Here is a 23124-nt window from a genome sequence, read left to right on the forward strand (position 1 = left end):
TATTCTGACATTTTACTACACATGAATGGAACCATAAGCAAGATATACTACTGCTGTGTATATTTTTTAATGAGTGTGCTATACTGTACCTTTCATTTTCTCACTACTTGTACTGTTCATCAATGTTGGTATGCAGAGCTCTATTTTACTCACTTTCACTCTTCTATTTGTCTCTGCACATAATTCTGTTGCTAAATATTTAGATTGTTACCAGTTTTTTCCCCAATTACAAATATTCTTCTGAAGCACCTTTTGTGTACATGGTATGGGTTTTCTAGTATATATACTTAGTACTGGAACTTACTAAATCATGAGGTATTTGCTTTCCAAAAAGTGGATTGACTCAATTTACTACCATCAGTAGTCTGAATTCCATCACAATGTGTGGTGTGGCCAGACCATTACTTGCCAGTATATGATAGTAGTATAAAAAAAGGTATCTCATTATTTCAATATGCATTCACTGGTTTAATAGTCACTTGTTTGCTTATTCATATCCTTTGTCCATTTTTCTATTGAGCTGTTGTAATTATCTTACTGATTTGGAGGAATATTTGGAGGAATATTAATCCTTTGTCAAGTGTATGTATCTTCTAATTTGTGGCTTATGTTTTCTCCTTTCATTGATTTCTCAACATTTTAAGTTTGTGCTGTATCCCATTTAAAAATCCTTCACTAGCCTGAAGTAATATGTATAACTCCTTATTTTGAGAAGTTTGCAACATTTTTCAGATTCAGTTCTTAAATTATCTGGAATTTAAATTACATTTAGCTTTTTTAAAAAATGGAGTCATTGCTAATATTATTGTATATTTCACTGACTCTACCAACTTGTAATTATTATTGATAAGTAGATGATGTGCCCTTCCTAGTTTTATGGGTTATAACGTCAAGGTATGTGTGCTTGATGAGTTAACACCAGCTGTAGTTACTTTTCCCACCCGCTTCTTTCTCAAGTCTCCATCAAAACCAGTTTATTTACCTTCACAGTAACTATTTTCTCCTCGCTTTTTTTTTTTTTAATCTGTACTCACAGAATGAATTCTTTGACCTGTTTTGGTGTTTGACCTACTTGTATTTATTCACTGTTTTAACTTCCCATTCTATTAGTACTAATTAATTGAACACAGTATATTCTGACTGGAGACATTATCTTACTCCCTGAATAAACTTTCCATGCAAGTCCTTATTCTGTAACTGATGTGCTCATGGAAAATCTGTGCTATTTTATTTCTCGTATTTCTTGGTTTTTATAACCATCTTCAACCAGTAAAAGTGCATCGTTATTTTTGCAGGCCACAGTTTATAGGAATAATGCTTTCCTTAGTCATGCATTTAACTGTAGAAAGACTGGTGAATTAAAAATGAAAGCTGGGCAGCCCGGGTGGCTCAGTGGTTTAGCGCCGCCTTCCACCCAGGGCCTGATCCTGCAGTCCCGGGTTCGAGTCCCACGTCAGGCTCCCTGCATGGAGCCTGCTTCTCCCTCTGCCTGGGTCTCTGCCTCTCTCTCTCTGTCTCTCATGAATAAATAAAATCTTTAAAAAAATAAAATAAAAAAAATGAAAGCTGTTCTTGTACAGTTCAAACAATATAAAAAGCTATGGTGTTGTTTTATTTTATAATCCAAACATAATTTTTTCCATGTATATATGGAATATACATATATGTATATACACACACACACACACAGTATATATAAATTAAAACACAGAATCCACAAGAAATGTATACTTTTTAACAAGAAATCAAGTTAGTGTTATTTCATGATTAGTCACGCACAGGGTCATTACAATTTTGTATCCATTAGAACATTACCATCCTTGTCTTTAACCCTTATTCGACCAGATGTATATTTTGTTTCTTGATGACCATTTGTATATACGGTTTTAACAGTGCCATCTGGATATTCCCGTCTCTTGAACTGGGCTGTGTGTAGTTCTCTTTGGCCATTATTAAACTCTATGATTTTGTTGCCATCTCTGTAAATTTAAAATATAATTTAAAATACTAAATATGTAACAGGAAAATGATCTAAAAGTGGCCTTTTGATTCTGGCCATTCTCTCCTCTCCTAGAACCTCCACTGTTCTCCTTGCACAACACCTTCTTTGCAAATTCTTTCCACCCTGTTTCTGCTTCAGGTTGATTGTTCTGATCAGATTAGCACTTAAATGTGCCCATGAAAAGTTTTTAATAAGTTTATGTGTATTGTGCCTCTAAGAAAAATTGGGCATTGTATTAATATGGCTGAATTTCAGTTTTGACCTTTTACTCTTTTCACTAAAGTTATAAGCAGCCTAAGTGCTTGCTCCTTATCAGGTTGGAGAGGAGCGTTTATGTCCCTGGAAAGGGCCATAAATCAGACTTCACACCTGTTCTGAAGCAGTGGAACAAAGAAGCCGTTAATCCCAAAAGGACTACTTGATGTGCCTGCAGGACATTCAAACTGAACCCCTAAACAGATCTGTAATATGCCCTTAGAAACACAAAGCTAGCCTATAGATGGTGAATCACCACTTCTCAACACAATGGTTTTTTTTCTATTTTGGTTATTTCTCAAACTTTATGTGAATGGAAGGCTTTGTGCCACATGTATTAGATTTACAAGCCATCTTGAGAACCACTGTTTATCAAGTGCAGCCAGGACCAGGGATGACAGGGTCACCCGAGACATTAGAAATGCAAATTGTTGGCCTAGGGCTCAGCAACTGAACAATCCGCCAAGTAGTTTTAATGCACAGTGAAGTTGAAGAACCACAATGAAGTTCAAAAATGCCAAAATTATCCTGAACGATCTAGTATCTGGGATTTGGTTGAGTGCAGATCAGATGCAAAAAAGATGGGCATGAATTAATACATGTTGAAGCTGGACAGATGGGTACATTGAATTTTTCATATTATTTTCTCTACCTCTTACCACAGAAAATTTCAAACATAAGATTTAAAAAGGTAAAGTTTCTGAAATTGCTCAAAGTATAATGTACACATTAAGATTTTTCTCAAATTTTAGGAGAGATTGGTATTTATTTAGCAGAGCACCAGAGGAAGTTTCAAACCATGTTAAGGAAAAACACTACCATGACCATAAAAAGTTCCTACAGTATTTGCACGAAGTGTTTTTTCCATTTTAGTTCTTTTTTTTTTTTTTTTGCTAACTTTTATCACAGAACTAAAGTTAGTTAAATGCATGCACACTGTAAGAGAGGAGAAAGTGAAAAACTAAAGACAGTGGATTTGACAAACCTTCACCGTGGTTTTAATTAAAATGGTGATTACAAGAAGCTCTGTACTGTGGACTGAAGAAGTCACTAAGAAGTCGCTAACTTTAAGAAATGTAACACACAGAAGGGCTAAAAAAGTTGCTATTTTAAGGAATTGAGTCAGGGAGGCCAGAGGAATAAAAGGCTTATCAAGCAGGGACAGGGAGATCCAGCAAATCAAAATCTAAGAAGAGATATAGTCTTACTCAAATAACTGCAGCCATTGTTTGGTTATTCTTAAAAACTGATAGGGCATGGGCACCTGGGTGGCTCAGTGGCTGAGCATCTACCTTTGGCTCAGGTCATGATCTTGGGGTCCCGGGATTGAGACCCAAAGCAGGCTCCCTGACTTATGTCTCCCTCTGCCTGTGTCAGCAGGCTCCCTGCTTCTCCCTCTGCCTAGGTCTCTGCCTTTCTCTCTCTGTCTCTCATGAATAAATAAATAAAATCTTTAAAAAACCTGATAGGGCAGTTTCCTTCTTTGCGTCTTATTCACCATTTTCACATTTCACCAAATTTTTGTTGTTTTAAAAGATTTTATTTATTCAAGATTGATAGAGCAGGAGCAGTGGGGAGGGGCAAAGGCAGAGGGAGAAGCAAAGAGCCTAAGGGGAGCTCCATCCCAGGACCCTGGGGTCATGACCTGAGCCAGAGGCACTTAACCGACTGAGCCACCCAGGCGCCTCACCAAATTTATTTCTATACAAATACTTGCCATCCTCCTTTTGGGAAGTACTCTACAGACTATATATTAGAACCTGTATGTCTCTAGTTCTAAACTCCAAAATGCTGCTCTCAAAGTGCATATTTGTATTCAATACTGCTAACTCACTGAAATTCTGAATGACTTCTATAAATGTTACAAGATTTTAAAAAGTTACTTGGAAACAAGTTAAAAATTGGCAAATCTAGAAACAAATTTAACAGATATACCTTTGTACTCTTACAATTGTACCATCTGGAAAAATGCTTTCTTCTTGTCCATCAGGAAATAGGTTTTTGATAGTCTGGTCAGGAAATGTGATTTCTTTTCTCCCATCTGGGAAATGTTTTTCTGTTTACAAAAGGTCACTATTAGTATTTTATTTTTAAAGAAAAGAATGTATTTAGGACAGGGCAAAGCAAATTTTTACCTATTTGTCCACTTGAAAAATGTAAGATTTCAAGTCCTTCCGGATAAGTAGTATGAGTGGTCTGGGCAGATGCGTAGTAGTAGATCTGTAGAGACATAAAGTCAGTATATGTTTTCTCTAGAGATGTTTAAGCCATGGAGAAAAATACTCCTAGGGAAACTTACAACTCTCTCATCTGGCATGACCTGCTTCACATCACCATTAAAGAAAGTGACGGTGACAGTCTTCCCATCTGCACTCACTTCCTTTCGAGTTCCATTTGGAAACAATATAACATGGCACCCATTCTTATAAACCTTTTCTATCTACAGAAGAAGAGAAACACGATTATCAATAGAAGAGATTTCATCCTGATACATGACAAAAGTATCTCTTCCAAATTACTTACTTTGAAATCTTTCATAATAAAAAGCAAAAACATTGTCTCCAAGTATCAACACACCATCATTCTTATGTCACCTATTCCCTATGCCGTACCCCTTATCCTCATGACTTACTCATCCATAACTGGAAATCTATATCCCCCATTCCCCTTGACCCATTTTGTCCATAACCCCACCGTCTCCCCTCTGGCAACCATCAGTTTGTTCTCTATTTATGGGTCTGATTCTGCATTTGGTGTATACATTTGATCTTTTAAATTCCACATGCATGAAATGATATGGTACTTATTCTGACTTATTTCCCTTAGCATACTCCCATCTAGGTACAATCATGTTCTAGCAAATGGCAAGTTCTCATCCTTTTTTTATGGCTGTGTAATGTTTCCATGTATGTGTGTGTCTGTGTGTGTATACACCACATCGTCCTTATCCATTTGTCTATATAGCAATGTACACTTAGGTTCCTTCCATATCTTGACTATTGTAAATAATGCTGCACTAAACATAGGGGCACATAGATCTTTTCAAATCAGTGTTTTTGTTTTCTTTGGGTAAATACCCAAATACCCAGTAGTGAAATTACTGAATTATGGTATTTCTATTTTAACTTTTTGAGGAACCCCCATACTGTTTCCAAGTGGCTGCATCCTACCAAGAATGCACAAGGGTTCCTTTTCCCCCCACATCCTAACAATTGTTATTTCTTATCTTTTTTATTTTGCCATTCTGACAGGTATGATGTGATAGTTCATTGTGGCTTTGATTTGCATTTTCCTGATTAGTGATGTTGAGCAACTTTTCATGTATCTGTTGGTCACCTGTACATCTTTTTGGAAAAACATCTTTTCAGGTCCTCTGCCCTTTTCTAAATTGAATCATTAATTTATTGGTTGTTGAGTCATGTAAGTTCTTCATATATTTTGGATAGTAACACCTTAACAGATAAGTCATTTGCAAATATCTTCTCCCATTCAGTAAGTTGCCTTTTTGTTTCATTGATGGGTTTCCTTTGCTGTGCCCAGAAGTTTTTTATTTTGGTGGTGTCCCAATAGTTCTGTTTCTATCTTAGAAGACCTATCTGGAAAAATGTTGGATAGCCAATGTCACAGAGGTTACTGCCTGTGCTTTCTTCTAGTATTTTTATAGTTTCAGGTGTCACTTTTAGGTCTTTAATCCATTTTGAGTGGATTGGAGAACTGTCTTTTTTCCCATTGTAAATTCTTGCCTCCTTAGTCATAGATTAATTAACCATAAAAGCATGGGTTTATTTCCGAGGTCTCTATTCTGTCCCATTGATCTACGTATCTCTTTTTGTGTCAGGACCACACTGTTTCATTACTATAGCTTTGTAACATAACTCGAAGTCTGGGATTATTTCTTTCTCATTGCTTTCAGTATTCAGGGTCTTCTGCGATTCCATACAAATTTTAGTATTATTCTAGTTTTGTGAAAAATGCTGTTGGCATTTTGATATGGATTACACTGAATCTGTACATAGCTTTGGGTAGTATGGTCATTGTAACAATATTAATTCTTCCAATCCATGAGCATGTAGTATCTTTCCATTTGTTTGTGTCATCTTCAATTTTTTTTTTGCTGAGTTTTTTTTTTTTTTAAAGCAAACTGTAGATATCATTTCACATGTAAAACACTACAATTAAAGGATGGGTTATAACATAACCAAATCATGACTGCCCCTAACAAACTGTATAATTCCTTCATTATATTGTAATTTTTTATAGTTTACTTGAATCAGGATCAAAACAAGTCCACATACAACACTTGATGACATGTCTCTTAAATCTCAACCTTTAACAGTCCCGTCTCTGCCCCCTTTTTAATGACAATTACTTGTTGAAAGAACTCGGTCATTGAACATGTAAAATTTCCCACATCTTGAATTTTTTTTACTGCTTTCCCATCATGGCATCATTTAACATGTTCTCATGCACCCTATACTTCCTGGAAAAACCCTAGGAGTTACATCTAGAGGTGTGAATAAAGTCTGGTTGAATTATTCTGGCAAGAATATTTTCTACAAACTGCCCAGAGAGCTTCTTATGGCTACATATTCAGAAGTGCAATATATGACTGTCCTTGTGACCTCAAGACTGACTGGGTCACATCAGCTAGACCTGCCACGAAGCTGCATCAACCTCTCATCTAGGAGTTCAGGGCTTATTGATGACTGCTGCTTAGATCCCTTATTTCATTAGAGACTACCCAATGATGATTCTCAAATTTTCTCATTCCTTTTCCATTGATCAGCGGAATTCTCCTTAAAAAAAAAAACCTTTTCCCACCAACAATTTGTTACACTAAAGCAGAGTTTGTACAGGAAAAGTCTAACTACTTTCTTAGACTGCTGTTCTTTTGTCCTTCCCTCACTCCTCAAGACTAGCAGTAAACTTTGGCCTTATAATCTGATTAAAATGGATCAAATTAGTATATTTGGAAAAGCAAATTTTCTATAAACCTGAGGAAAAATGACCTCATCTCCACCCTGCTAACAAACCCTGTTTATGTCTCTTCTTTTTGCATTCATATTTCTAGCTGGAACACCCAGCCAGGCAGTATCCTACTCAAAACCCTTTCCTAAGCACAAAAATAAAACCGTGCAGCTGGAGATGGACAGAAAGGCTGCAGGGAGAGTTAAGGTCTTGAATGGAGGCTTTTAAGAATTATAAAGGATAACAAAGGCTTTGCAGCTGTGTTCAAAGAAGAAGAATATAAACAAAGGAAGGGTATTCCTTCCTCTGCTGGATCTCTAAACTAGAAATGGCAACTAAATGCACATGTGTGTCAAGCATTTTTAGAGGAGTCCAAAGGTTCAAACCAAGGTCACACTCCAAAGAACTATAGTTCTTAAGCCCCCTCAAACAGCCTTAAAGATCAATTAAGTTAGGATTGAAGTGTTCTAACTCTATTTTAACCTATATTTATTTATTTTAAAAAAAATTTTAACCTTTCCATCCGGATGACTGATTTCTCCCTGAATTTCTTCTTTTTCTTCTTTTTTGTTGTCCTTTTTACACTCAGAATCTGGGAAGTCCACTGGTTCAGGGGGGTCTCTGGGTGAGGCAGTCTGTAAGGACAAGAGGCTCTCTTTCATCTGTCCTAAAGGACATGTAATCACATTTCAAGCGGCTAAAACCTACATTTATTTCCAAATGCCAGATTCTCCATATTCTACCATTACATGATTCGATGACTAGCATTTGGTGTTATATAAAAAACATTTCCGGGCAGCCCTGGTAGCTCAGCGGTTTAGCACCGCCTTCAGCCCAGGATTAAGTCCCATGTCGTGCTTCCTGCATGGAGCCTGCTTCTCCCTCTACCTGTGTCTCTGCCTCTATCTCTCTCTGTGTGTCTCTCGTGAACAAATAAATAAATAAAATCTTTAAAAAAAAATATTTACAATGTTAAGTAAAAAACCTCCTTTATAAGGGGCACCTGGGTGGCTCAGTCAGTCAAGCATCTGACTTAGTTTCAACTCAGGTCGTGAGATCAAGCCCTGGGTCAGATTCCAGGCTCAGTGCAGAGTCTACTTGAGATTCAATCTCTCCCTCTGCCCCTCTCCTTACATGCACAAGCACTCTTGAATAAATGAATAGAATCTTAAAAAAAAAAGAAAAAGAAACCCTCCCTTAAAAATGGTTTAGAAACTTAAATCATTTAACTAAGCAATTTCAAGCCTGAGTAACCTGTGATTAAGTATATAAAAATATAAAGAGATTTACTTGTCCCTTATCCGAACTGCCTAAATCACGAGGAAGTGTAGGCTTGGATCTTCGAGATGAATTGCCTGTTAGAATATAATTGTCAAGAATTAAATTTCATGTTTAAAGTTTTAAATTTACTTAATATTATGGTCAAAATTTCCTTAGTTCATATCCTTTTATGAACTACTTTAAGTAAAGAATTCTTAATATTTTTCTTTACCAATTCACCGGAGTTTATTGTGTAAGTTCAAATATTTATTAGGCACTTAAATCTGTGTGACCAAGAAAGACAAGGAGAATATCTATTTTTTGAGGGTTTACAATCTGGAGGAAGAGAGACAGGTACTCAACTAACTTAACAGATGAACCCAAAGGTATTTTGGAAATAATCACAGGGACTTTAGTTAGAGGCTTAGGTGGAAAGTAGATATAATAGAGGCATCTAAGAATACAAACAATGGAGTTTTGCTTGACAAAATAACTGGTATTTAATTAAAATCTAGACCTAATTGCTGCGATCTAAACTTTTTAGATTATGACCAGCACACCAATCATATGCTGCATTAGTAATACACAGATAGACTATAAAAGAAGCACACACACACACACATACCAACAACAAATTAAGTGAATGTTAAAAAAATACACTGAAGTTCCAATATCTTTTTCCTATATGCCAATGGGGCATTTTATGAACACTCCTGAATTTGCAAGTTTTCAAGCATGTGCCACTGGATGCTACATGAAAAACACACTTGAGAAGAAGAATAAATGCAGAGTCCATTCAGGAGGCTGGCAAGCATCTGAGAAGGCTTGTGTGGCATCCAGTCATACAGAAATGTTTTAACTGCACTGTTATTAAATCACTGAGGTCTCAGCCAAATATCAGCAATTTCATATGATTCAACACACTTAATCGATTCAGAAAATATCAACATCAGGAGGATTAGTTTAGAAATCCCTGGGAGTGTTTTGGCTTCGGCAAATACGTGGACAGAAGACAGGTTCTGGAGATGAATGGAGTGCTTGGTTTTGTTTTTTCGTTTGTTTATTTAAAGATTTTATTTATTTATTCATGAGAGACACTGAGAGAGACAGACAGAGGCAGAGTGAGAAGCAGGCTCCATGCGGGGAGCCCAATATGGGACTCGATCCCAGGTCTCCAGGATCAAGTGCTGGGCTAAAGGCAGCACCAAACCACTAAGCCACCCAGGCTGCTCAGGAGTGCTCTATTTTGATGTAATAAATGAAGAACAATTGCCTCCACCTCACATGTAAAAAACTAAGCTATTACCTTACTTTTAAATCTTATAACCACCCTCCGTAGAAAAGACTAATATCCCCATTTTACAGGTGAGGAAGCCAAGGCTGAGGAAATTACATGCCAAAGTTGTCAACTAATAAAGCAAAACCAGGATTCAATCCCGTCAAGCTTAATTCTCTCAAGTTGTTCATGAACAATAACTTGCAGCCTCTAAGCAGACACTGTGAGGTTCAGGAAATGTGAGCAGCATGGAGCTCAGACTCCTAAGTCTGTGTTTACCATTTTGAGCACTATATAAACATACCTTGTAAAATTCATATAACATTAAAGTTGGGAAACATTAAATTATTTAAGAAACAGTGCAGAAGGGCGCCTGGGTGGCTCAGTGGTTGAGTGTCTGGGCATGATCCCAAGGTCCTGGGATCGAGTCCTGCATCAGGCTCCCTGCAGGGAGTCTGCTTCTCCCTCTGCCTATGTGTCTGCTTCTGTCTGTCATGAATAAATAAAATTTTTTAAAAATAAAAGATAAAGAGTGCATGAATAGCTAGATATAGATAATATAGGAGGATATGTTTATGACTTCAAGATAGGGAAGACTTAAGAGGCACTACCCATAAAGGAAAAAACTAGAATTCACAACATTAAGTAAGAATTTGGGGAATCTGGGAGAACCATCAAGTATTACAGCAGCATAAGCCATTCCTTTTCTCCTCTCATTTTTAAACTAATTAGACATCCAAAACAGAATGAAAGTGTCTCAGCACCTTATACCAAGGAATCCAGGAGGATTCTTGCCCATCTGAGCATCCAAAAATAAGACCTTAGTAAGGGATGTAGATTCAAGAGAGTCAGTGAATCTGCCTCCACAACTGGAAAAGACACCCAGAGATAACAAATCTTGGCAGATACCCACAGGTGAGAGAGAATATGCAGAAGTCTAGACTGCCTAAGGGGAGATTCCAGCAAGCCATTAGAACAGGATAGAGATGAGTTTGCACACAGAGAGGGAAGAACTTGCCAGAGCTGCTCCCCTCCCCAGGGAGACACTGCACAGCTAAGTTGTTTGGCAGTGGCAGTAACAACCTCTCCAAAGGAAGTGAAAGAAAGTAAAAGCAATGAGCGACTGCCCAGCTAGCCCAGTTAAATGAGTTGCGGCTAAAGAAACCTCCATCTCCAGCAGCACCCAGATTTGTGAGGAGGGACCCCCAGGACTTGGGGAAGGAAACAGAAAGGGAAGAAAACACACTAGAATATCCAAGAGCACTAAAGGTACATGATTCCTGCTTCAGCACTTCTACAGGATGTCCACCCACAAGTCTCTGGTAGTACCCCACTTAAGGATCTTCCCGCAAGCCCAAGGGCACCCTCAAAGCACAAGTGCTAAACCCACACCTCCCCCAACTCTGCTCCTTAGGTGTTCTCCCATCTACTTCCAAGACAGTGAGATCCAGTAGGCAGAGAGCATGCTCAGAAAACAGACCACAGTTGGTGGGCAGGGGAGAAACTACAAATTGGAGCTATTGTACCACTTTCTGGAATACAGAAGAAAGTAGTCAGCCTAGTGAACTATAAAGATCAAACAAGTCATAAAAACTAAGGAGGTACCTGCTAGTTTGAATGTGAAAGCAAAAATCCATAGCTACAAATATTATTTAAAAATCAAGGAAAAATGGCATCACAAAAATAATAATTCTCCAGCAACCAAACTCAAAGGCATGAAATACTGCAATCTAACTGATAAAGAATCCAAAATTGTTCTTATAAAGAAATCCAACAAGTTACAAGAAAACCCAAGACAATTCCATTAAATCAGGAATAAATTAATGAACAGGAGTTCTTTACAAGAGACTGAAATTATAAAAAAGAACCAAATCCTGGAGCTGAAGAATTCAATGAATGAGATAAAGAATGTAATACAGAGCATCTGGATCAAAGCAGATGACATGGAAGAAAAAAAAAGTGACTTGGAGAACAGGAATACAGAAATAATATGGTTAGAAGAGGAGCAGGAACTAAGATTTAAAGACTGAAGAAAGCCAACAAGAGCTATGAGATTCCATTAGAAAGGCAAATATTTGAAGAACGGGGGTTCCAGAAGAAGAGAGGGAAAAGGGAACAGAGAGTTTATTTAAAGAAATCATAAGCTGAGAACCTCCCAAACCTGCTGAAGGACTTGAACAAACAAGTCCATGAAACTAACAGGACACCCTATTATCTCCATGTAAAAAGATCTTCTCCAAGACACATTATAATGAAACTGTCAAAAATTAATCAGAACGAATCTTGAAAGGGGCCTGGGCGTCTCAGGTCATGATCCCAGGATCCTGGGATTGGGCCCCAGGTCAGATTCCCTGCTCAGCAGGGAGCCTGCTTCTCCCAGTCCCTCTGCCCCTCCCCCTGCCTGTGCACATGCACTCTCTTCTCTCAAGTAAATAAAATCTTAAAAAAAAAGAATCTTAAAGGCAGCTAGAAGAAAAATAAGCTACAAAAAGAAAAAAACAAACAAAAAGCCAAAAAACACATGAGTCTATCAGTGGATTTCTCAGCAGAAACTCTAGAGGCCAGGAGACAGTGCAATGTCATATTCAAAGTGGTAAGACATAAAATTGCCAGCCAAAAATATGTTATCCAGTAAAGTTATCCTCATATATGAAGAAGAAATAAAGATTTTTTCAGATAAAAGCAGAGGGAGTTTAATCACTTGTCTTGCAAGAAATGCTGAAACAAAAAGATGCTAATCAGCAGCATGAAAACATACAAGAGCACACAATGCAATGGTAAAGATGAAAAATTTATAATCAAATACAGAAAACTCCAATTCTACAATAAGATATTGTATTACTACTTACCCATAGTATAAAGGTTAAAAGAAAAGAACATTAAAATAACTATCACTTAGTGGTAAAAAGCTGAAAGTTTTTCCTCTGAGATTAGAACAAGGCAAAGACGCCTACTCCTGCCACTTTTATTCAACATAAAATCAGAAGTCCTAGCCATAACCATTAGACAAGAAAAAGAAATAAAAGGCATCCAAATTGGGTAGGAAGAAGCAAAAGTGTCACTATTTGCAGATGACAGGATACTAAATATCAAAAACCCTAAAGACCCAACCAAAAAATCTATCAGAATAAATGAATTCAGTAAAGTCATAAAGAAATAAATTGAGGTGGCTCAGTTGGTTAAGTGCCCAACTGTTGATTTCAGCTCTGGTCATGATTTCAGGTGAGATCATGCCCTGCATTGGACTCTGCACGGAGCTTGGAGATTCTCTTCCTCTCCCTCTGCCCCTCACCACATCCCCCACTCATGCTGTCTTTCTCTCTCTCTAAAAAAACAAAACAAAACAAAAACCAGTTGAGTTTTTACACTAATAACAAGCTATCAGAAAGAGAAATTAAGAAAACAATCACATTTACAATTACAGCAACAAGAATGAAATATCTAGGAGTAGGTTTAACCAAGGAGGTGAAAGACCTATACCCTGAAAACTATAAGACACTGATAAAAGAAACTAAAGATGACACAAATAAATGGAAAGATACACTGTGCTCATAGAAATAATTAAAATTTCCATACTACCTAAAGCAATCTACAGATTTAGTGCAATCCCCATCAAAACACCAATGACATTTTTCATACAACTAGAACAAAGAATCTTCAAACTTGCATGGAACCACAAAAGACCCCAAATAGCCAAAGCAATCCTGAGGAAAAAGAACAAAGCTGAAAGCATCACAATTCCTGATTTTAAACTATACTGTAAAACTACAGTAATTAAAACTATGGTAGTGGCATAAAACAGTACCAGCATAGACTCATGGAACAGAACAGAAAGCCCAGAATTCAACCTTCACATGTACAATCAATTAATATTCAACAATGGAACCAAGAACATTCAATGAGGAAGGATAGTCTCCTCAATAAATGTTATGAAAACTGAACACATGCAGAAAAATGACACTGGATCTCTATTTTAGACTACTCATAAAAATTAATTTGAAATGGACTAAAGACTTAAACATAAAACATGATACCAGAAAACTTCTAGAGAAACAGAAGGAGTTTCTTGACACTGGTCTTGGCAATAGCTTCTTGATACCAAAAGCACAAGCAACAAAACCAAAAATAAAAATCAAAAGCTTCTGGTATAACAAAAGAATCAACAAAATGAAAAGGCAACCTATAGAGTAAGAAAACTTTTGTAGACCATTTGTCAGATTAATATCCAAAATAGAGAAAGAACTCCTCTACCTCAGTGACAACAAAAATATGATTGAAAGATGAGCAAAGGAACTCGAGACATTTTTTCCAAATACATCCAAATGGCCAGCAGTACGTGTAAAGATGCTCAACATCGCTAATCATCTAGGAAATGCAAATCAAAACCACAAGATATCACTTCGCACCTGCCAGAAAGGCTATCATCAAGAAGACGAGAGATAACAAGTATTAGCAAGGAGGTGGAAAAAGGGAAATCCTCCTGTACTTTTGGCGGGTACGTTAAACTGCTTCATCCACTATGGAAAACAATAGGGAGGTTCCTCAAAAAATTGAAAATAGTTCTGCCATATGATCCAGCAATGCCACTTCTGAGTACACACCCAAAGGAGATGAAAACCGGGGTATGGAAGCCTGTGTTCACTGCAGCATTACTCATAGTAGTCAAGATATGGAAACAACCAAAGTGTCCCTCCCTGTATGAATGGGATAAAGAAGATGTGATATACATACACAATGGAAGATTATTTTGCCATGAGAAAGGACATACAGTCATTTACAATAACATGGATGGACCCTGAGGACATTATGCTAAGTGAGGTAATCAGACAGAGAAAGACAAATACTGTATGATATCACTTATATTTGGAATCTAAAGAAGCCAAGCTTTAAAAAAGAGTGAAATGGTGGTTATGAGGGGGTGAAAGTCTGGGGAACAGGGGAGATGTTGTTTAAGGGTAGAAACTTGGAACAAGTAGTAAGTACATCCTAGAGAACTAATGTACAGTATAGTGAATACAGATAATATTGTATTATAATAAACAAATTTTCTAAGAAACTAGATCTTAAATCTCCAACCACTAAAAAGATACAATTATGTGATATAATAGAGGTGCTAGTCATCACTACATCACTACATCACTACATATGATTGCCATCACTACATTGGCAATCATAATATGTAAATACATCAAATCCACATATTATACACCTTAAATTTGCACAATGTTATACATCAAATATATTTTAATAAAAAAAGGTCAAGAGTTTTGTTCATCAAAAGATAAAAGAGTAAAAAGGCAGGCTACAGACTGTAAGAAGATATTTTCAATGTGTAACTCTTAAAAGATTATGAATGGGGGAAGGGGAAATGCTCCCACAAACAAATAATGAAAAAGACAAACAATGGCACAGAATGAGTAGAAGACCTGATGCATTTTTCTCAAAAGAGGGAATCTAAATAGCTAATAAATACCGGCAAAGGTATTCTCAACTCTATCAAAACTATAATAATAATGTTGCATCCCTACCAGACTGGCAAAAATTGAAGTCTGACAATGCCAAGTATCAACATGGTGTAGAACAATGCAAGCGCTTACACTAAGCAATGTAGTCATTGCTAGGTAGAAAGTAAAATCATTCTGGAAAATGTTTTGGCAAAATCTATGAGTGTTAAAGATATTCTTACTGATTACCCAGTAATTTCAGTACATGCCCTAGAAAAATGAATGTTTATACCAGAAATGTTTAAGAATATTCACAGGATCACTATTTAACATCCCTAACTTAAAAAAAGATTTAACCATCAACAGAAGTCAAATGTACATATTCATAAACATTCAAACTGCCTTGCAGTGAAAACCAGAATTGCAAATCAACATGACTCTCAAAAACAATGTACAATAAAAGAAGACAATGGAATACATACAGTGTAATTGTTCAGAAAGTTAAAAGACAATGCATGTTTTTAGGGCTGCACCTATGAGAGTAGAAACTACAAACAGAAGCAATGTAATATGATCATGGAGGGGACAGCTCTGGGGTGCTGCTACTCTATTTATCCAGCTGGTAGTTATCTAAGTATTTCCTTTTTATTATCAAAATGCATATTTTTTTTTCTAAATTTAATTCATGAAAATAATTTCTAAAAATTCCAGGTAGATTAAAGACCCAGTTGTGAAAACAAAAGTTCGTAAGAGAAAATAGTACATTTGTGATCTCAGGATTAGAAAGATTTCTTAAAGTCATGAAAATAGATTGATAAATTCAATATTAAAAGGAAAAACAGGTGCTCCTGGGTGGCTCATTTGGGTAAGTCTTCAACTCTTTATCTCCCCTCAGGTCATCATCCCAGGATCTTGAAATGGAGCCCACATTGGGTTCCCTGCTCAGTGGGGAGTCTGCTTCCTCTCCCTCTGCTCCTCCCCAGCTTGTGCACACACACACACACACACACACACTCTCTCTCTCTCTCTCTCTCTGTCTCTCTCTCCAAAATAAATAAATAAATCTTTTTTAAAAAGGGAAAAACATGCATATAAAAAAAAAAAAACACAAACCCAGATTGGAGAAGACATTGGCAGGGCTTGTAACTGAGAAAGGATTAGTATGCAGAATAACTTCAATAAGAACAAATCTCCCCTCCCGAAAAAGTTTTAAACAGGCAAAAGAAATGAACAGGCACTTCACAAAAGAGGAAACCCAAATGCCTATATACAAAAAGATGCTCACATCACCTTACCAGTAATCAGGGAAATACATATTAAAATTACACTAACTATAACCATTTCACATCCATCTGGCCACAATTTCAGTCTGACCAGGTCAAGAGTAAGCACAAAGAGTATATTCTGCTGATGGTAAAAAAAAATGACAAAACCATTCTGCAGAACAAAGTGAAAACTTCCTACAGCACAAACCTGATATGATCGACCCAGCATCTTACTCTGGATATGTGTCTTAAAGAAACTCACACGACAGACATATTCTGCAGCGCTATTTATTCTACTGACAAACAAGAAAAACATGAAGTCCATCAACCTGAAAACTCAACTGTAGCAAATATACATAGAACCTGTACAACTATTAAAATCAATAAACTAAAAAAAAATTTTTAAATAAAATCAATAAACTAGAGTTTATATGCACTGATATGGGTATCAAAATATTGAGAGAAAAAAAACAAACTGTAGAGGGATACACAGAAACAACACTATATTGATTTATGTACACAGTGTAGCAAAAGAATGAAAAACAAGCAAAGGAATATTATCAGGGTGTAAGTAAGTGGGGGAGCAGAATATGCAGGGGCTTCATGATATTTACAATGTCTTATTTCTTAAATTGGGTGTAAATTCTCTGTTCTTTAAATTCCTGAAATATTTTATAAAAAGATCATGCAACTTACCTTGTGTCAGCAAATGATTTTTCTTGTATTTTTCTACCTGAGTTCCTGAAGAAATCTGACTCTTCTGTAATCGAACTGATGAATTCTACAGTATGAGATAATTTTGAATATAAAATTAGTGTTAGGCTACATATTAGTACAATGAATGAAACTAACACTCAGCTTGCAGTAAGAATGGTTTAAGTTTGTTCATTTATGTTGTTTTCATTTAACACTACAGGTCAGAGGGAACAAGATATTATTTAGAACTGAATTACACACACACCCCACCTTTAAAAGAAACACAGCTAAAAAAAAAAAAAAAAGAAAGAAAGAAACACAGCTGACCCTGAACAAACGTTGGTAAGGGGTACTGACAATCCCGCATTTGAAAATCCATGTATAACTTTGACTCCCCCCAAATTTGACAACTAATAGCCTACTGGTGTCTGGAAGCCTTACCAACATGAACAGCAGATTAATATATATCTTGTATGTCATGTATTATGTACTGTATCCTTACATTAAAATAAGTTAAGCAAAGAAAATGTTATTAAAATCTTAGGGAAGGGAAAATATATTTACGGGGCTGTATTGTATTTATTGAAAAAAATCTGCATACAAATGAACCCACCTGGTTCAAAGGTCAACTGTATATTCATTCTTCAAGTGAGGGCATAATAGACAACACAGTGAAACACTCTTCTGTGACTGTTATCAGATTCGCCAGAGAAAAGGGCAGGAACTCAATACCACTAAACCCCTTTATCTCACCTCCTATGAACACCTAACCATCTTGCTCTCACTTTGAGCCCTAGCTCAGAAAGCCCTAGCCCTGTGGCTCCTCACCACAGCCCCTTCTGGGGACAGAACTTTCTCACCCTCAGCACTCACACCCCTAGGTTTAGGGTAGGGTAAAGGTCTTCCTTGCTCCCCATCACCACTTCCAACAAATCACTCTTCTCCCTAACCACCCCTGCCCCCAACTCTGTGTCTCATATCCATGACTCACCTACCATGAATCCCCTTGCCAGGAGGTAACTCCAGTGTTACCTTCTGTTTCCTGACCTACTCTCGCCTACCTCAGCCATGCATGCAAACTCTAGAACTAGTCATTATCAATTTATCTGCAATTATCAATAACTGCAAAAATCTCAATTTCAAAGCCCTCAGAGCCAGAATGTGAGGGCATTCCACAAAGTAATGAGCCAGGTTTATTCAAAAAGCCAATGCTATTTAATAAAATGCTAAAGTAGTTAGGAGTAAGATGCCACAATTTCTGCAATTAGCCTCAAATGGTCCAGCAAAATACATATACACAAGTGGTCAAATATTAAGAGTGTTCGAATCCAGGTGACTATGCAGATGTTCATCATATTATTCTTTCAAATTTCTCTATTTGGGGATGCTGTTATAATAAAATGTTTGGGGAAGACAGGTGAATTCCACTTTTTTCTGACTGCCGTATCCTATCCTTCCAGCTCATTCCTCTAACACCCTCACTCCACCAATGTGTACAGCCCACAAGCTCCTACAACTCACTGACCCATAGAGATTTTCTATATCCCTCAAACCTCATAGCTTATGCCCTTCTCATGCAGCTTAAAGCATGGTTCCCTGAAGTTGCTCTGGCTGCATATACTGTTGACTTCCATGCCCTTCCATGCCCTCACTCACTCGGTAGTATTCACCTGGATGACCGTATCTGTTCTAAAATACAACTCTCCACCACGCTACAACCAAAAAGCTGAACAAGAAAATAATACAAACAATTCTCACTTGAAGTGTATGATCTCTAACCTACGTTAGCCTCCACAGCAGCCCAGGAATCAGACTGCACTTCCCCAGTCCCTCTGCTTTCCACATCTCTAAACCTCTATGTCATACTTTCTTTCCTCTCCTCAAACCTCCTACACTTCTCCCTCCTCACTCTGAGGATGACTGAGCTTCCTACTTCACTGACAATGTTAAGGCATCAGGAGGGAACCTCCTACCAGTGGGCACCACCCACTGAGCCCAGGGCCAACACATTAGATATTCTGCTACCAGGTATGTGCTGTCTGTCCTCCTGGCCAAGTCTTGCCCCTCCCTTCACCCCTAAATCCACCGCCATTCATGAACACTGCTTCAGCCATTCTCCCACCTGCTCCTGCATCAGTATCTTGCTCTTTATTGAATCAATCCTACCAAGACAAAACACTGTTAATTTTCCCATTAAAACACACACACACCCCTTTCCTTACAGCCACTACCCCATCTCTTTATATTTATTGCAAAATCTTTCCACCAGGCTGTTATACTGTCTAAAACTTCTCCTCATTCTCTTTTATCCAGTTAGACTTTTATTTTCAACACAGCCCTATTTGGTAAATCTAATGACTAATTTTCAGCCCTTATCTGATTTAGCAGCAGCCTCTGACACCACTGGTCACTCTCTCTTCCTAGAAGTCCTTTCTTTTCTTGACTCTCAGGATGCCACGCTGGCCTCCTCTACTCCATTTTCTCTGGTTATCTGTTCTTCTCATCCCTCACCTTCTCATGGTCTGGCTCAGTGTATGGATCTCTTCACCACCCACATTTTCAGCACCGGTGATCTTTGCCAGCCCAAAGCTTTACCACACCTCCCAATGACCCCCAAACTTCGAGCTCCAACTTGACCTCCTGATAGGTGTGTAACTGCCCAATTAACATCTCCACCTTTTCAAACTTCTCCAGTTAACTTCTTCACAGGTATTTCAAACTTACCCTGTCTAAATCTGAGTTCTAATATCCATGCCCCCAGAAATACATGCTCTCTTCTTGTGGTGCTTGTCAAATTTTATCCACTTCTCAGCCCTCCATGGCTGCTCTCCCAGTCTTGAGCCTCTGTTATCTCTGGTATGAATTACTGCAACAGTCTCCTAACTGGTATTCCCAAGTATGTCTATACCCCTCCACTCCCAACCTGTGCAGTCTACAGTTGGCAGTTGACAAAGTAAACTTACTAAAACAAAAGATTAAGTCAACTCCAATCATAGTCCTCCAAGGGTTCCTGTTCTCAGAGGAAACACCCAAGGGCTCACAGGAATCAATGAAGGCCTAGTGAACTCTGCACCCACTTCCCTCCGTCACATCTCTGATCACATCCCCTACCATTCTCCCCACTTATTCTGCTCCAGTTCCACCAGCCTCAGACCATGCTCATACTCAGGCCCACGAAGCAGAGAGACTCCAGGCCTCGGGTTCCTCTGCTGGCTCTGCTCTCTCCCAGATTTGTATCCCTATTCGGGCCATTATTCAAACGCCACTTTCTAGGTAAGATTTTCTTTGGCCATCTTGTCTAAAATAGCAACACCCCTCACCCCAACAGTTATCATCCCCCTTCCTTGCTTTTTTCTCCTTGGTTCTTGTCACTATGTCACACACCATAATTTTATTATCTGTCTTATTTATAGACCTCCCACTGCTAGAATATAAATTTCAAGAGGGCAAGGAAGTTTATCTGTTTTGTTAATTGCTTTATCCCTGGTGCATGAAAGTGTCTGGCACATCAAAATCATAATTATAGATGAATGAAAGACCAATTACTCAATTCAAAAGGATCAATCATATGCATGTGACTCTGCAAGAAAAAAAAAACTTCACTTGGCCTGTTTTAACTAAGATTATCTGCCCATTGTGCTATAATTCTTTAAAAGAATTCTAAAAATGAATTTGAAAACTACATAACAATGCTCAAAAGAATTTTTCAATTATGGTAAAAAAAACACATAAAATTCACCATGTTAACCGCTGTTAAGTGTACTGTTCAGTGGCATTAAACACATCCTCACTGCTGTGCAGCCCTCATATCCATCCATCACTAGCACTAATTCCTCTTGCAAAACTGAAACTTTGTCCCCATTAAACCACAACTCCCCATTTCTCCCCCCGCCCAACCCTGGCAATCATCCTGTACTTTTTGGCTCTATAAATTTGAGCACTCAAATATTTAACATCTCCCTGCCTTAACGAAGCCAGCTCCAAACCTACCATGGACCCATCTTTTTTTGTGGCAGTCACACAGGGACCCGTCCTGATGCTGCTCTCAGTAGCTTCTGCTTTCTTCCAGGCATCTAGTCGGAATCTTTCCATCACTTTTATTTCTTCCCTGAGGTCTGTGTTCTCTCTGACCAACATTTCTATCTGGCTTCTAAGACGGCCATGTGTACTTGACCATTTTGCTTCCTTTCTTTTCAAATCTTCCTGTAAATCTGCTATCTGCTGTTTCAAAGCCTCTCGAAAAAAAAAATTACTAGGATTAAAACAATGCACTAGAAGAAAGAGACACAGCAACAAAACAGATGTGCTAGCATAGACAGCAGAAAAGGGAAGGCTTGGTCAATCACATTTCAAAAATATGAGGTTTTTCATGAAAGGGATTAAGGGTTCAGGTTAGAGCTTCACCTTATACCATTAACAAAACTGATTCCACTTAGGAGTTCATTGCGATAACACTGCCATGAGGTAATAAAGGTCTATACTAAACTATTAATTGAAATAGAAAAATGGAAGATTATCTGGTAAAGAAAAAATTAATAGGAATTCATGACTATTTTAAGGAAGTGTGAAGATAAAGGGATGAATAAAAGATTTGAAGTCAAAACCATCAGTCCTGAAAACAGTTTCTACTTGGAATTCATGAGAAGAAACAGTTTTTAAGAAAATGCTTTGTTTCAGATGTACGAAATGACATATGCGAAGAAACTCCTGGAAATGTCTAGAAGCAATTTACAATTATACAAACAAAAATCAAAATTAATGTCAGAACTAAGGAAAATTTAGTCACCTACACAGCTTATGTGGGTACAAGATATGGGGAGTGCCTGAGAGCTGAGGCAGAGAGCAAGGGTGGAAACAAGACCTAACTGCCCATCACCTGAGAACTTACCTGATGTGAGCCTAACGGTAGTGAAGAGCCCTAGGCAGCTCATTAATATGCATGTAGAACGATGTCTATCCATTCTCATGTAAGCCTCATGACTGCCAACAAAGCAACCACGTGACAGGAAGAGACTAGGGCTCAAAGGACCTCCCCCTTGGGGGATGGTCATATCACAGGGAGCATGGACTCTAGGTTTGGGTGAGATTAAGGCTCAAACCTCAGTTCTTTCTTAAAAGCTCTTGAAACAAGGTCATTGACCTCCCAAAACATAAGCCTCCCTATATGTATAAAAGTATGGAGTATAACCAATAAATGAGCAATTTCTAACTGGTAAGCATTGTTATCACATGGACAAAAAGACTTATTAATATTAAAATCATAACACAAAGTCTAAACAGGTTAAGAATCCAAAGGCAAATAAGCCAAACATAGAAAGACAAATACTGTATGGTATCACTTGTATGTGGAATCTTAGAGAAAAAAAAGAAAAAAGCCAATTTCATAGAAACAATAGAATGGTGGCTGCTAAGGGCTGGGGGAAAGGGAAATGGGGAGATGAAAGTCAAACAAAGAGTACAAGCCTTCAGTTACATGACGAATATGTTCTGAGGAGCAGCATACAATAGGGAGACTATAGTAATAATACGGTGATATGCACTGAGAGCAGATGTTGTTCCTGAGAGCATATTCTTAAGCATTCTCAGCACACATACCCACACAAAGAGTTAACTATGTAAGGTGAGGGGTGTGTTATTATCTTGATCTTGCTAATCATTCCACAAGGTATATGTATATAAAATCATCACACTGTACATTTAAATATATATTCTTATATTTTTCAATTATTCCTCAATAACGTTAAAAAATGATTAATATTTATAAAACATCTACCATCAGGTACTGTTCTGGGTCCTTGCAATACAAAGAACAAAACAAAGATTGCAGGGAGAGCTGTGTTGAAGGTGATAGGGCCTAGGGAAGAAAAGGCAGGTAGCCAGGAGAAAGCAGTGCTGCAGGGAAGGACAGGTATGCAGGGAAGGGAAGCTGCGCAGTACGCAATTTGTCAGGGCTCATGG

At 37.8% G+C, this 23124-nt stretch overlaps 1 protein-coding gene across 4 annotated transcripts in view; it reads right to left on the reverse strand.

Moving 5' to 3' along the window:
• Positions 1–1591: 1591 nt before the first annotated feature.
• CPAP (centrosome assembly and centriole elongation protein) overlaps positions 1592–23124 on the reverse strand; it is a 62290-nt gene continuing 40757 nt past the window's right edge. For all 4 annotated transcript variants that reach the window (XM_072719742.1, XM_025996616.2, XM_025996617.2 and 1 more), the window contains 8 exons: positions 21157–21399; positions 17167–17251; positions 8516–8580; positions 7741–7860; positions 4557–4697; positions 4393–4477; positions 4193–4313; positions 1592–1979 (listed from right to left, as the gene is read on the reverse strand). In XM_072719742.1, coding sequence (XP_072575843.1) covers positions 1787–1979; positions 4193–4313; positions 4393–4477; positions 4557–4697; positions 7741–7860; positions 8516–8580; positions 17167–17251; positions 21157–21399 — 1053 coding nt within the window. In that variant the 3' untranslated portion in view covers positions 1592–1786. The remainder of the gene's footprint in view (positions 1980–4192; positions 4314–4392; positions 4478–4556; positions 4698–7740; positions 7861–8515; positions 8581–17166; positions 17252–21156; positions 21400–23124) is intronic.

This window comes from Vulpes vulpes, chromosome 9 (assembly GCF_048418805.1).
Source record: "Vulpes vulpes isolate BD-2025 chromosome 9, VulVul3, whole genome shotgun sequence".
NCBI lineage: Eukaryota > Metazoa > Chordata > Mammalia > Carnivora > Canidae > Vulpes > Vulpes vulpes.